Here is a 14,430-nt window from a genome sequence, read left to right on the forward strand (position 1 = left end):
ACACGCACAACCACCGCCTTCTCAAACGTCCGGCTGACAGCAGCGACTGGCCGCCGCTGTCGCCTCGCCCTCAATTCTCGGTGACTGCAGCAGGCGAGCCCACAATTTCAGTCGCCGCCGCTTGAAACCCTAGGCCCCAAATTGTGGCCACGATTTCCGGCGAGCAGCAGCGAACCCCCGCCGTCGTCTGCAACCTTCCGGAGACCGACGGGCACGGCAACTCAGCGTGCTGCAGCGCCTTTGACGAGGAGAGCGAGTTCGACTGGGAGTCGAGATCGTCGACCTGACCCGAGGTCTCGGCGCCAGTGGACGCATGGGCAAAGCGGGCGGCGGCAACCTGGATCTCGATCTTGGGCGGATTTTCGGGGAAATTGAACTTGGCGTTGCCCAGATCTTCGCCGAAGGCACACGCCGCCTTCTCCACCATGGTCAATCGGCGGCGGCGACCTGGATCTCAGCAGTAGAGGGCGGCGGCGAAGGCACGCGCCGCCTTCTCCGCCGTGTTGTAGGATTCAAGCCAGATCCTCTCCCTACAGTTAGGGAGCCTGATCTCGGAGACGTATTTCCCCCACTTACGCTTGCGCGCAGCCTTGTATTTGCAGAAGGATGAAGAGGAAGCTTCTTGAACAACCTCCAAAGCGGCGGCGGTGGCTGAGGATGAAGGTTGCTGCTGCTTTTCAGGTGATTTCACCATGTCAGTTAGGGTTTAGAGTGAGAATTTTGAATTTCGTTTTGGGGAAGAGGTGAAATTGAGTGTAGTTTGGATGAGGAAAGGGAATGAGCATGAGTTGTGAGAAACGGTGGCTTCTGATTTTGTGATTTTCAGTTGGACCTTTGATTGGATGTGTTTGATTGCGGTGGAAATTTGAAGGTAAGAACAGGGTGGAATTTTGAAGGTAAGAACAGAGAGAGAGCTTTGGACTGAGAGAGACGGTAGAGTGAGAGGGAGAGAACGCAGGAATTAAAAAATGAAATATAAAATGACATGGATTAAAAAAATAGAATTTAAATTACACTGTGTCATCCGGCGAGCCACGTCACATTTCTGATGACCGGAAAAATAAATGCAGGATATATTTGATAAAATCCTTATACTTTGAGGGTTTAGAGAGCATTTCAAAACTTTCAGGGTATTTTTGATAAAGCGAGAATAGTTCAAGGTTTAATATGATATTTACCCATGTTAAAATTATGAGTTTGAATCCATAAACAAACCAATGTAATGAAGGTCAAATTAATAACTATTTAAACCAATTTAAATTTTATAAAAACCGTGACTTCATCAAATATATTATACATTTAATAACCTTATGTAAATAAATAATTTATTTTTATAAATAAAATTGCTCGATTTATTAAATTTAATTTTATAACATTGATTCTAAACAAATTACAACACTGATTAATAATGTTACATTATTCTTCAATTTTCGATCCATTGTTCTCTTTGAATTCTTCACGTTGTAGCAAGGAACGACTGAGTAGAAAGATCTGCACATCTATACTTGATGTTGACGTCCATCAGTCATCCTTGTACTTTCTTCTGAAAAGCGGGATTCATATTTAATCCATATTAAAAGGCATTTAATGTTCGGAAGAGTATACATTTTAGGGGTTGACTTTACTTTGAGCCTTTTGACCAAAGGGCTGACGTGACATGAGTGAGTCTGGGCACGGCTCAATCCTTTAGTCAGTCCGCTGGGTCACACCGCACCATGCCACCGCCTCGTCGCCGCTTCACTGTAGCACTGCCACTCAGCTGTCATGTCTCCCTCCCCACACACATCTCTCTCTAGAGAGAGATGTGTGTGGGGAGGGAGACATGACAGCTGAGTGGCAGTGCTATCCCCCACCTTCTCCTCTGCACCGCGCTGCGCCACCGTCTTGTCGCCCCCTCCCTTGCGTCGTGCCACCGCCTCACCACAACGTCGTCGTGTCTTGCCGTCTCTCTTTCCATCTCTCACATTTCACAATTCTACATGTGCTCGACACACAGTGCTCGGGTGTCGAGCAATTGTTCAATTTGAATTATTGCTCGATGCTCAATGCTCGATACCTGACGTCGAGTATGCTAGGGCGAAGCATTTATTTTTATTCAAGATTTGCGGCGTTGAATTTGTGAATTGGTAATGGTGGTGGTGGTGGATCGTTGATGGTGGTGTAGATCTGCGAAGCACGACGATTGACGATGGCGCGGTGATCGTCGGCCAAAGGTGGCATGTGGCGGTTGTTGGCCGCTGCCTCTGGTGGGCTGTGGTCATCAGTCGACGGTGGCAGGCGGTGGTCATCGGCCGCCGACCGGTGATGGTGATGATTTTTTATTTTCTTATTTTAATTATTTTTATAATTTTAATAAAATAATTGGTACACAAAGGTAAAAATATCTTAATAGACATAATTTATATGTTTGTATAAAAATGAGTATTTTTTAAATTTTATTTTTCAAAAAAAGTATTTATTATTTTGCCCCTATATATATTTATATTGTTTTCTTGAGAGCCACTCTATATATATATTTATAGTGCGAGAGGTTCAAAACAAACAATGAGAACTTGGTGATTATAAATATATATTATCCATTTCTTGATGTCATAATCGATGAAATACAGTTGTATCTGGAATCTTGTATTTCTATCTCATTGCAAATATGATTTCAGAAGAATTCTCATTGGCAATATCAAAATTTTTCTTGTCCATTATGCATAAAATGTTTGTCCTTTGAGAAAGCTAAAAGACGATTATTTAGTTCCAACAATATTTATATATTTTTTGACAACTTGTTTCTTTCTAGCACGTTATGAGCGTTGACATTAAAATATCAGATCCGGACTTTTTAGTAATATATAGTTTAGATCAAGAGGCTGCTTTAATTATTGAAAATGCAATAAAAAATTTCAATTTTATAATAATCGATTCACACTATCTGAAAGTCCAATCGTCGCATCCCCAGCTAACTAATATTAATCATATATTTTACGGCTATTTTTTTTTTTAAAGATTTTCATCAAAATCCAATAAAATTATCCTTTTTTTCCTTTTTTTTTAAGTAAAAAAAATGTTATAAGTACTCAAGCTCGAGCACTACAATCACCGCTAATCTGTTACAATTCTCTGGTCTCTGCTGTTAACAGACAATCAAGATGGGCCTAATTAGTACATTGAAATATACGTAGGGCTATAAACTTTTTCTGAGAAAAAAATTAATTAAAATATTTTAAAGTTTAGCGCGTACACGGTTTAATTTGTTTATGGACATTTTAATTGTTCTTACATTTTTGTAATTATCCTAAACTTTGATTAAGACAGCTAATTAAATGTTGCTCGAATCTCCACATACAATATTAGAACCTGTCTATATATATTTCGACGCCTTTATAATTATTTATTAAGGCCGACATTAACACAATATTAAGTAAGACAAAAATAGCAATAAACTTTCTAAATGATATTGTATCTATATGATACATATAAACACGTTGCAGTAATCGCTTATTATTAACAATATATATTTTAGCAATATTAGCAATAATTGTTTAGCATTTTCATAAGAAGAGCAAAAAACTTTCTTGATGATAGAGATGCATTTCAATTTTAGCAATATATTTTAATTTGCATTGAGATGTTGCAGGTTCTGGAACTGATCATTGCATCATTATCTCCATTTGCTAAATTTTCATTATCTTCTTTGTTGGTGAAAGAAAAATAATTTTAAAGATCGTGATATATGATAAACTTGAATATAGAATATTTTTAGCTTCAAACATTACCCGCTCTACTAATAGATTAGTACACACAAATTTTTAGATTAATCTTTGTTTTATACTCCATATATATATATATTGTAACTGTGTCTGTAGAGAGAGAGAGAGAGATCTAGACGAGGAATGCAAGCATGTCTTGATAGAAAGGGACGAATAGGGCATTAGATTATTTGTGTTATACACTTTCTTTGTCTTTGTTATTGTCAAAAGCTCATTGTTCCAATCCTATCCAATTATAAGGAATTATAAAACCCTCAAAATTCAGCTGTTGAAACATTCACATCTGCTGCATTACAATACTAACAAACACTACATTTCAAACAAGCAAAAAGAGGTCACAACAGCAAAAGATTCCAAACAACAGAAAAGGAAAGAAATTAATTCATGCATTAAAGCATTGCTTCTGCTTGATCAAGATCAATCCAATCTGCAGTTGATAGCCACGTGTTCAATGCGGGCTCCACATTTTCGAGGGAATTAATCGACAAAAAAAACAGGCTCATTTTAGGGCTGCAAGATTCTCCTCTGCAGTCTGTCTTAAAGAGATCAAACAGAATCGTGATTTGTTTTGATGCTTGATCAATGGAGAGATTGAATCATAGTTATGGATTTGCAACCACTTTTGCTTCTGAGCTGCCCGAGTTTCCTCAAAACTCGGGCACTCAGCAACAGCCTGATCCGTGGCCTGCTGACGCCATAGTCAGTAGGATAGGATCAACGGCTGCTGCTTTCTACGCGACTGAGGCCCACATGGGCTTATCGCGGTACGATCTTCAAGAAAACGCTGCCACATTCAACTCATGTGATCAATTTGGAAGGAGCATCTTTGTAGATCCATCCCCACCAAAAAACCTAATTTTTAGGCCTAACCATCTCTCTGATCAGAATGAACACCTCTTGATTCTTCAAGAAAAGCTACTAGGCGACATTGACGACGCGAGCATGATAAGCCCGTCTCCCCCTTTCAATCCGATTCATGATCTTCGCGTAAGTTTTTCAAGAATCAACATCACATTTGATGATCAGTAATAATTAGGCTCTCTCTCTCTCTCTCTCACTGAGCAGGGCTCACAGAATGTTGGTGCATCTCATTTTGGAAACATGAATCCGTTTGGACAGCAGGCTGCAAGTGGTAACGTTGTTACATCGAGCAAGACGAGGATTAGGTGGAGCCAAGATCTGCATGATCGATTTGTTGATTGTGTGAATCGACTTGGTGGTTCTGACAGTAAGTTGTCTTCAACCTTAATTAATTACCCGCTTTCTCTCTCTTGCAGTACATACTGATTCTCTCACCTCTCTCTAGAGGCGAGGCCTAAGGCAATACTGCAGCTGATGGATACAGAGGGGCTCACCATTTTTCATGTCAAAAGCCATCTGCAGGTGCATAATATATTTCTTTCTAATTCTCCATTCATTCATATATGTCTCTATTATTATCTTTTTCTAACTAACATTATCTGTTATTAATTTCTTCCCATTTGTAGAAATATCGGAATGTGAAGTACGCGCCAGAATCAATGGAAGGTGTAGAGTCTATAACAGTTTCGTTCACAATGAAAGAAATCTGATCTTTGTCCAAATTAAATTTAATTTGTGCATATATAAATGGCGTTAATTTGTTGTTGCTGCAGGAAGATCAGACAAAAGGAGTAACATTGGAAGCAACGTAGCTCAGATCGACATAGAAACGTAAGATAATTACTTATAATTAGTTGGAACACATTTTTAAAAATATATTTTTGCGTCTTCATCATAAAATGCCTCGCAGTGGTATGCAAATCAAAGAGGCGCTGCAGCTGCAACTCGACGTCCAGATGCGCCTCCACGAACAACTAGAGGTCTCTCTCTCTCTCTCTCTCTCTCTCTCTCTCCTGATGAGTTGATATGACGTGATTTTGGTTGCATTGCGCGCAGATTCAAAGAAACTTGCAGCTTAGCATCGAAGAACAAGGCAAGAAGCTGAAGATGATGCTCGATCAACAGCAGAAAACTACGAAAAATCTCATGGAATCCAACAGCAAATCCACAATGGAAGATCAAGATCCAGAAGTTTCTGTCTCAGAAGTGTCTGATGATAATGATTCCCAATTAAGATAAACTAGCTACTTGCCTTTAACACCATTTACATTTTCTTGCAATGATAGTTAAGCTCAGATGTTTCTTTTTTTTTTTTTTTTATAAGTGTACTTCACTTGTTACATAGTTGAATAAAACCTCTTCTCAAGCAACTTGCTGAGTCTATGAATTAATCTTTTCAGGATGTGAAGTTGAGATGATTAAGATTGGAAAACTTTAGTTTTGACGAGGGGGGCTTGTTATGATCAAATATATATACATCATTTTGGTGGCAAAACATGGAGTACTAAAATAAATAAATGTATCAAGAATTCATGCTAGCAAATGTCTCAATATATATATTCTTCATGATTAATCATACGAACTTTATCGCATGCTATGTTTTCATAATGAAAATCCAAAATACATACTCCTTCCATCCCTTAAACATTTTCCTTTATTTTCTTTTTCGTCTGTCTCCAAAACTTCCTAATTTATTTTCGGAAACAATTCCACTAGTTGTTGCTATTACAATTTCCATATATTTACACACATTGTCACTAATGGACCTACCTTTTTTTTCATTTTAATAGGTTCATTAATCACTATCATTACTTTTTCTATCATCATTTTTTTTAATTTATAAAACTCATTCTCCACTAATCAAATACACCATTAATTTTTGTTGAATTCATGCCGCCTCGCCTTAAGAATATATTTCAGGAGGGATAGAGTTTTTTTTTTTTTTTTTTTGAGAAGAGGAGAGATGGAGTATTAATTCATCAAAATATTAAATTTTCATTCTTTTTGGTGGGAGATGATCAAATGATGTATTGGGCTTAAGGGGGCAAGAAGTCTGAATTGCCCACTTGCCACAGCCCAACTTATTAAGGCCCAATTCACAAAGTTTGTGACTTTTCGCATGAAACAAAACGAAGAGCATGTTGTCCGTAACCGAGGAAAGGGTTTCCAGTTTTCGCAGCGACGAGCAACAAACACACACTGCTAGGCTGCCGCTGCCCTTTTATTTCTACAAAAATCTTCAATTGGGAGCTAGAGAGACATAGAGGAAGCGGAGAGAGGTGCAGAAGATGGAGGATTTGAAGAAGAGGAAGCTAGATGAAATGGGGAACGGCGAGGTGTTGCCCAACTCCAACGATTCGACCGCGAATTCAACCACGGAGGAATTGCGCGCGCTTCTCGACCCGCTCGCTAAGCCGCAGCTTGTTGATATTCTTGCTAGAGCGTAATTCCTTAACCCTAATTCCTTATCTATATTACTGGGCCTTGTGATTATTCCTTTTCCTTTTCCTTTTATTTTTCATGTGTGGAATAGTTTAGAATTTTCCTTATGTAAGTTGGATGTCTTGGGAAGTAGATAGACAGTGATTCAAGATTAGCTTTTATACCATAAATTGCCGCAGCCGATATGTCTATTTCTTTATTTAGAACTATTAGTTATAATACTGCTCATATTTAATGGGACGCATGGACTTGTTGCATAAATGTTTAACTGAACCACGTGGTTTTCTGAATTATGAGCTTAGAGGATTTGATTGCGTTGGCATTTTGTACGGGAAGTCTAATATATAGCTCTGCTGATTTTTACAATTTGAGTTGGCGAAGAGTTGCAATGGTCATATACATGGGATTTTGCTATAAGGAACAATAGTTTGTTAGTATAGCTCTTCGTAATACTTGACATTGATGCTCGTGTAATTGCAAGCTGTATCAGAGAAATTAGAAACCAGAAGGCTCACCACAAGGCTAGAAGTGGCGAGATCTGATGCGTGGGTTGTTGGAAATCGAAATGAGGATATGAATTACTTCGTTTTTTTGTCTTCCCTGTTTAGTTTTTCATTCTTTGGGGTTGAGGGCTTTATCTCAATGTACAAGCTTTTCTACTAGGATTTAATAGTGCATTATTCATGTTTTTACCCTTTATGCACACAAATGCTTAATTGTGCTTGTGTGTGGTGTGCGAGGTGGATGCCTGTTGTGCGTCTACATGTCTTCTTACACTAAACTGAAGGCCGTTCTTGTTCATCCTGGTGGCGTGCTGTGTGGATTGACTTTTGTATGTGTGTGCTTGTTTGCATGTTCTGGCGTGAAGGGGGTCCCAATATCCTTCTATTGCCGAAGAAATTAAAAGTGTTGCAAGTGCTGATCCTGCCCTTCGCAAGCTTTTTGTTCGTGGTTTAGCATGGAATACTACTTCAGAAACTTTGTGTGCTGTGAGTGTTTGCTGCCTGCGGGACATGCATTTTGGTTTTTGTGACTTCACCCTGTTTATACAATTTCACTGATAATATAGCCAGACTTTCAATGTGTCTATTCTTTAATCTTGCACTCTTGGTCATGCAGTATTAGGGTATTAATGCAAACATTTTGACTTATTTATGTTGAGTGAATGATTGGATGCAGGCATTTCTAGAGCATGGTGAAATCGAAGAGGGTGCTGTGATATACGACAAAGTGACCGGAAAATCGCGTGGTTACGGTTTTGTTACTTTTAAAGATATGGAGTCTGCTCAGACGGCTCTAAAAGCACCCAGTAAAATGATTGATGTGAGTATTTTTGTTCATACCTTGCAGAAAACGTGAAGTCTTTCCAATTAAAAAAAAAAAAAAAATCACCAGAACCCCTAAGTCGAACTTCCCCTTTCAATTTATCTACCCACAGGGTCGTATGGCTGTTTGTAACCTTGCGAGTGAAGGACTAAGCAGCAACAGCATAACACCTGATCAAGCCCAAAGGAAATTGTACGTTGGTGGTTTGTCACCTGAGACGACGAGTGAGATGCTGCTCGCTTTCTTCAGTAGGCATGGTGAGATTGAAGAGGGTTCCGTTGCTTATGACAAGGACACAAATAAATCACGGTAAAGAAAAATTAATCCATACTTTTCTTCTTCAACTCAAAGAACAAATCTCTCGCTCTCCGGTCTGATAGATTGGTCCTTTTACAGTGGGTTCGGCTTTGTTACCTACAAGACTGTCGAGGCAGCAAAGAAAGCTATAGACGACCCCCAAAAATTGCTTGGAGTGAGTTGCCCTTGCCTTCAATATAAAGACATCTCTTTGAACTGTAAAAGATGGATATGTGAAATGTTCTCTCATGAATTGCAGGGAAGAAACATCACTGTCAAGCTAGCCGACAACTACAAAGGGAAGGTTTCACAATCACAGCTACCACAATCCGCAGTTCCATTGCCCGTACATATGAATGGTGGAGCCCCTATGGGCTATGCTTATCCCCAACCAATGGCAACATACCCGACTGCTCCCTATACAAGTCCACCAACGGCAGCAGCTCCTCCATACGCTGTCCATCCACAATACTCTTATCCTCAGTATGGTGTTAAGAAAGAAACACCTCCTCAACAAACGGCCATCGGGGGTTACCCTTCTTACTATATGCCCAAGCAATGACCACCTTAACCCCAACTAGTAGCATGGTATGCTGAGCTGCAACACTTTTCATTGTCTTGTTTCTTGCTCTGTGATTGTGTAGTTTTTCTTTGCTATCGATTGTCTCTCATCTCACTGGTTCTCTCCTAATTTAGCAGGATCGTTGCAAAGAAACTCAAGAAGAGAGAGAAGCTGCGTGCTCTCATGTCAATCACTCATTAATGTTTGGATGAATACGCCATTTTTTTCCCTTTCTTCTTTTAATGGTTTTGTTAGCCCTTTCGTATTTCGTAATACTGTTGACTAGTGAATCCTTGCAATTTATTTGCTGCGTTGTTTCATATGCATATATTGGTTGAGGATGGAAAATACTCCGATTAATGATGCATCACTATGAGCCAATATATAAAACTATCCAATAAATATCTACTAACATAAAAAATTAAAAATTAATCAAATTTTGTATAAAAAGATAATTTTCAAGACAGCTCTCTTTTCTCTCTATTGATCTACATTTGCCAATCTCTTTCTCTCTTTGTTGATCTCTCCCTCTCTCGTGACCGGTGAAGATGTGCGATGGCGTGTGACGATGGATCTATCGTTAGATTGTTTCGCGACAACGTGGTGGCATTTAGATATCACGCTAGGAGCAATAGGGGTTCAGGGAGTGTGAGTTTTTTTTTTTTTTTTTAGGTAAATGAAATAGGGTTCAGGGAGTGTGAGTTTTTTTTTTAGGTAAATGAAATATATTAAAAAAAGCACGAGGGGTGCAATCCAACAGAAAAAACAGAGTTATAGAAAGGAGAACAAATACCAATTTCCGCATCCTTCCATGGAAGACTTCATGGTCGAAATCCTGTTTCAAAGTTATAGTTAATTTCTTTTTTAAGTTATAGGAAATGCATAAGGTGGTGTGATTTGAGAAGAAAAGGCTGATATCCAAACTTTTCGATTTGCGAAAGTTGAAATTTTATGTGAGATATGTCAAAATTGGGAGTTTGATTTTAATTGAAAAACTCAAACTAAAAAATTCAAGTGATGGAGAGATTGATGTGGGTTTTATCAAATATTATATTTGAAGTTGTGTGTTATCAAATTGTTATGGGATAAGTTTGAAGTCGTGAATTTGAGTTTTAAAGTTCGAATTCACAAGTATTGGTTGTGAAATTCAAGTTTTAAAACTAAAATTCACTGCTTGAATATATATTGGTCGTAAATTCGAATTTTAAATTTAGAATTCAAAACTAATTATATTAGTTGTGAGTTCGAGTTTGAAAGCTAGAATTCACGACTAAAAATATTAATGATTGTGAATTCGAGATTAAAATTTCGAATTCCCAACAACTAAACGATTAATGAATAATTTTCAAGTTTTTTATGTGAAGGATAATATGATAAGTGTGACTAATTTTAAAATTTTTATTTTTACTATTTAAATAGACATTTTTTTCACAAGCTATTTGATCATTTTCACTTGCAACTTAATCGTGATGTACACAACTTTTATCCGACCAAAAATTTGGAGAGAATTCCAAGAAACTGGAACCAAAGGTCCAATACATGTAAGTTACCACCTTTGTTTTAGGTACATACGAAAAGTTGTTGAAGATAAAATTTGAATTATATAAATAAAAGTGATATATATTGTGAAGAAAAGTAAAAAAATAAATAAAAATTATGTGTTGGATTTGCAGCCAATTAAGTTGAATCCCTCCGTACATAAATGATAAATCCACCTCGTTATGGCAGTTGAGCATGGCGTTATTGGTTGTGTGGAGAATGGATTGAGTTTCACACGCTGTCTATTTCTCACTCGGCCAAGACTTCAATCTTTCTTCAGATAATATATTATCTATTCTTCGAATCCCAAATATTATTTCGTTTCATCATATTATTATGGGAAAACTTCTGTTTTCTCTTTTATTGTAAATTTATTATGAGAAAAAGATGAATAAGAAAATTTCTATCTTAAATCTTTTTATTTTCTTTGGTCTCTGTTAGGCGTTGTCACTTTTAGGCAACATTATATATGGAATATTGATTGATGGTTATTTACACATTGGGATCTGTCTAACCCCTTACCCTTTCGGTGTTTTGTTGGAAAAAAAAATTACTCAAATAAAACTTACATAAATTCAAATAAGATTTTTATTTAGAGCAAATAAGATTTAAAAATTTTATTTGTAAACAAGTTTTTGTTTAAACGTAAATAAGACTTTTCACAAAAATAAATATGATTTGACTTTTTATTTGCAAATGAGACTTTGTTTAAATGTAAATCAAATAAGACTTTTCTTAAGAGTAAATAAAACTTTAATATATTTTATTTGTAAATGAAACATGCTTGAATATTAATATTATTCATAAAATTTACAAAACTTTTCTTAAAAGCGAATAAGAGCTTTTTTAAATAGCAAATAATACTTTTTACTTAAATATAAATACTCTATCCGTCTCACAAAAATATGAACATTTTTCCATTTTGGGGTGTCTCACAAAAACATAAACATTTTTATTTTTGTACATTATCCCTTTATTTTCTATCCCTCCTTTTTATACTTATTCACAAAAAAATCATCATGGCTCACCACTACTTTTCCTCAATCAACTCATTACTCTCACAACACTTTATAAAGTGGGACCCATTTTCCACTCACAATAATTTTCAACTAACATTTCTTAAGACCCGTGCCACTCTCATTTGTTCATGTTTTTGTGAGACGGAAGGAGTAATATTTTTCATAAAATCAAGTAAGACTTTTCTTCATAAGCAAATAAGACTTTAAAACTTTTTCATTGTAAATGAGATTTGCTTGAATGTAAAATGAAAAAAGAATGGAGGGAGTAATATACATATATCTTTACTATTATTATTAGAATGAGACACACTTATATGATAGTAAAGATATATGTCTCATTCTAATAATAATAGTAAAGAAACGAAGTTGAATCGCATTCTTTTTAGAGTTGTCTCAATGAAGTTGAGTCGTTTCTTTTTTTGAAATAAATTAGAGAAACTAAGACCCTAATTAAAACTACTAATTACACCCTTATTTTTCTTAAACACGGTACTCTCTTTTTCATTTTACTTTTTCATTTCATTTTTCCGCTAAACACTAGTTCCTTAAATCTCGTGCCCAAAAGAAATGACACACTTTTTCACTAAATACTAGTAACTTTTTAAATTTTGTGACTAAAAGAAATGCTTCAAATTTCGTTGGGACGGAGACAGTATTAATTATAGAAAATAAATGGCCCTTTTAAGTTGATTGGAATTAGATTCGGGTGTTGGACATTCTTGATTGGGAGAGGAAGTAGTGCATACTCTACCCTTTTGCCAATATGCACCGATCCTCATCATCCAAAAAAAAGAAAAAAGTCATTTAAAAACAACAGAAAAAGGATAGAAAGAGAGAGAGATCTTGGTAGTTTCAGAAGGGCTTCCTATATGGGCCGATAGATCTTGGTGGTTTAAAAAGGGCTTCCTATATGACAATATTTTGAAATTTACAATAATTGGCCCAAATCTCAATTACATCAAATAGGCCCAATAATCAGTTATGGCACCCAGCTGCTTGACGTGTGGATCCCCCTTCCTCAAGAGGACAAAAAAAAGAAAAAAAGACAGCCCAACAAAGCAATAGGGTCTCTTATGTAATTTCTGTCGCATAAGTTTCAATTTGGAGAAGGAAAATTCTAACCTAAAAACACCTTTCTTTAGGGTTCAAAAAAACTAGTATTTTACCCGTGCGATGCACGGTCTACTTATTCGTATGTATTTGTAATACATGATAATAGTAATATATAATTTTGTAAGTGTATTTAAGTGGTACAACAAAAATACAAAGTATTCATATTGAACTGAAAATGTAGAATAAAAAAAATGTAGGAACTGAAAAAACAAAAGTATTAAATTCAAATATTAAGGGAAAATATTTAATTTCGTGAACGTACACATGCATATAATAATAATAATAATAATATTACTAATACTAATACTAATAATAATAAAATGCGCGCATATATATATATATATATATATATATATATATATATATATAACCAAAAGCAAGGAAAAAAAGTATCCGTCTAAAAACGCTAAAGAAAAGCAGCAAACCACAGGACGACAATGGGTAGACGCATCTTCAGGAGCTCCGACCTGACCATCACCCCTAAGTGCATCCGGAACCTATTGCCACCCACAACAAAACCAGAAAAATCAACATGAAAAACGGGGCTAAAGAACCTACCACCAATTCTACAATGACAGTCCAATTGGTGGCTAAGAAACTCAAGGCCGAAGGCATGAGCCAACGCCGAGCAACCAACGGGGATCGACCCGCACGACCCCAGGCTCGAGCACACCCGAAACCTGAAAAAAGGCCATGCCTCGCCCCAAAAACCCACACCCGCCTCCTGCCCAGCCGAGAAAACCGAGGGGACAGCCAAACACTCGCCCACCTCCTGACCAACCAAGAGAACAGCAGTCGAACCAAAGTAGCAACTGCAGTCACCACCACCCGCAAAATGCCCACCAAACCACCGAACCTCACCGCCGGTGAACATCTAAACCAAAATGAAACAGCACGCCATGTGTTTGATAAAAAGCCGACTCTCACACGTTTTAAATTTTATTTTTCATCAGTATATACATCTTGTTCGTTAGATATACGTTTTGTTAACATTTTAAAAGCATTAGTGAAGATCTCAAGTGATGAGTCGAAAAAAGAAGAAGAAATATTGCAAACTATATTATGTGTTATATTTAGTACTTTTTGTATTATTTAATTAATTATATATATATATATATATATATATATATATATATATAGTTAAAAGCATTCGTAAATGTTCGTTTTTAAAAAATAAATTTTTTGAAATATTAGAGTTTTTATTTTATTAGTGTACTACTCTATTTTTTTGTAGTACAACTACAAATGTTGTATAAAATTAAATATTGCAAACTTAATTATGTGTTATATTTAGTATATTAATATGTTAATTTAGTTTATTTTTCTATAAATATACTTCCACAGGTCATAAAACATATTCTTTTTAATTATTTTGGACAAAATCTCACTAATTATCATTCTTAGAATTCTTACATATATACAATAAAATGAAGGTTGTTTTGATGCAATTTTTTGTCAACTACATATTAGATGGATCTTATGTATATTAACCTTGGGTGTTTATGGTAGT

General features: G+C 36.3%; 1 protein-coding gene and 2 pseudogenes across 2 annotated transcripts; 2 read left to right on the forward strand and 1 right to left on the reverse strand.

The window, feature by feature from the left end:
- Positions 1-70: 70 nt before the first annotated feature.
- Positions 71-894, reverse strand: LOC130990534 (ethylene-responsive transcription factor ERF017-like; annotated as a pseudogene).
- A 3,075-nt stretch (positions 895-3,969) lies between these two features.
- Positions 3,970-5,866, forward strand: LOC130988856 (protein PHOSPHATE STARVATION RESPONSE 2-like; annotated as a pseudogene).
- A 775-nt stretch (positions 5,867-6,641) lies between these two features.
- LOC130988857 (UBP1-associated protein 2C-like) lies at positions 6,642-9,613 on the forward strand. 2 transcript variants are annotated; one of them, XM_057912813.1, is made up of 7 exons: positions 6,642-7,065; positions 7,933-8,053; positions 8,244-8,387; positions 8,503-8,699; positions 8,787-8,862; positions 8,947-9,275; positions 9,387-9,613. In XM_057912813.1, exons 1-6 carry the CDS (start codon positions 6,911-6,913, stop codon positions 9,247-9,249), a joined length of 996 nt encoding a protein of 331 aa, XP_057768796.1. In that variant the 5' UTR covers positions 6,642-6,910; the 3' UTR covers positions 9,250-9,275; positions 9,387-9,613. The 2 variants fall into 2 exon arrangements, with proteins under 2 accessions (XP_057768796.1, XP_057768794.1); XM_057912811.1 differs by having other exon boundaries at positions 6,758-7,065; positions 9,384-9,613.
- Positions 9,614-14,430: the final 4,817 nt, after the last annotated feature.

This window comes from Salvia miltiorrhiza, chromosome 6 (genome assembly GCF_028751815.1).
Source record: "Salvia miltiorrhiza cultivar Shanhuang (shh) chromosome 6, IMPLAD_Smil_shh, whole genome shotgun sequence".
Classification (NCBI taxonomy): Eukaryota; Viridiplantae; Streptophyta; class Magnoliopsida; order Lamiales; family Lamiaceae; genus Salvia; species Salvia miltiorrhiza.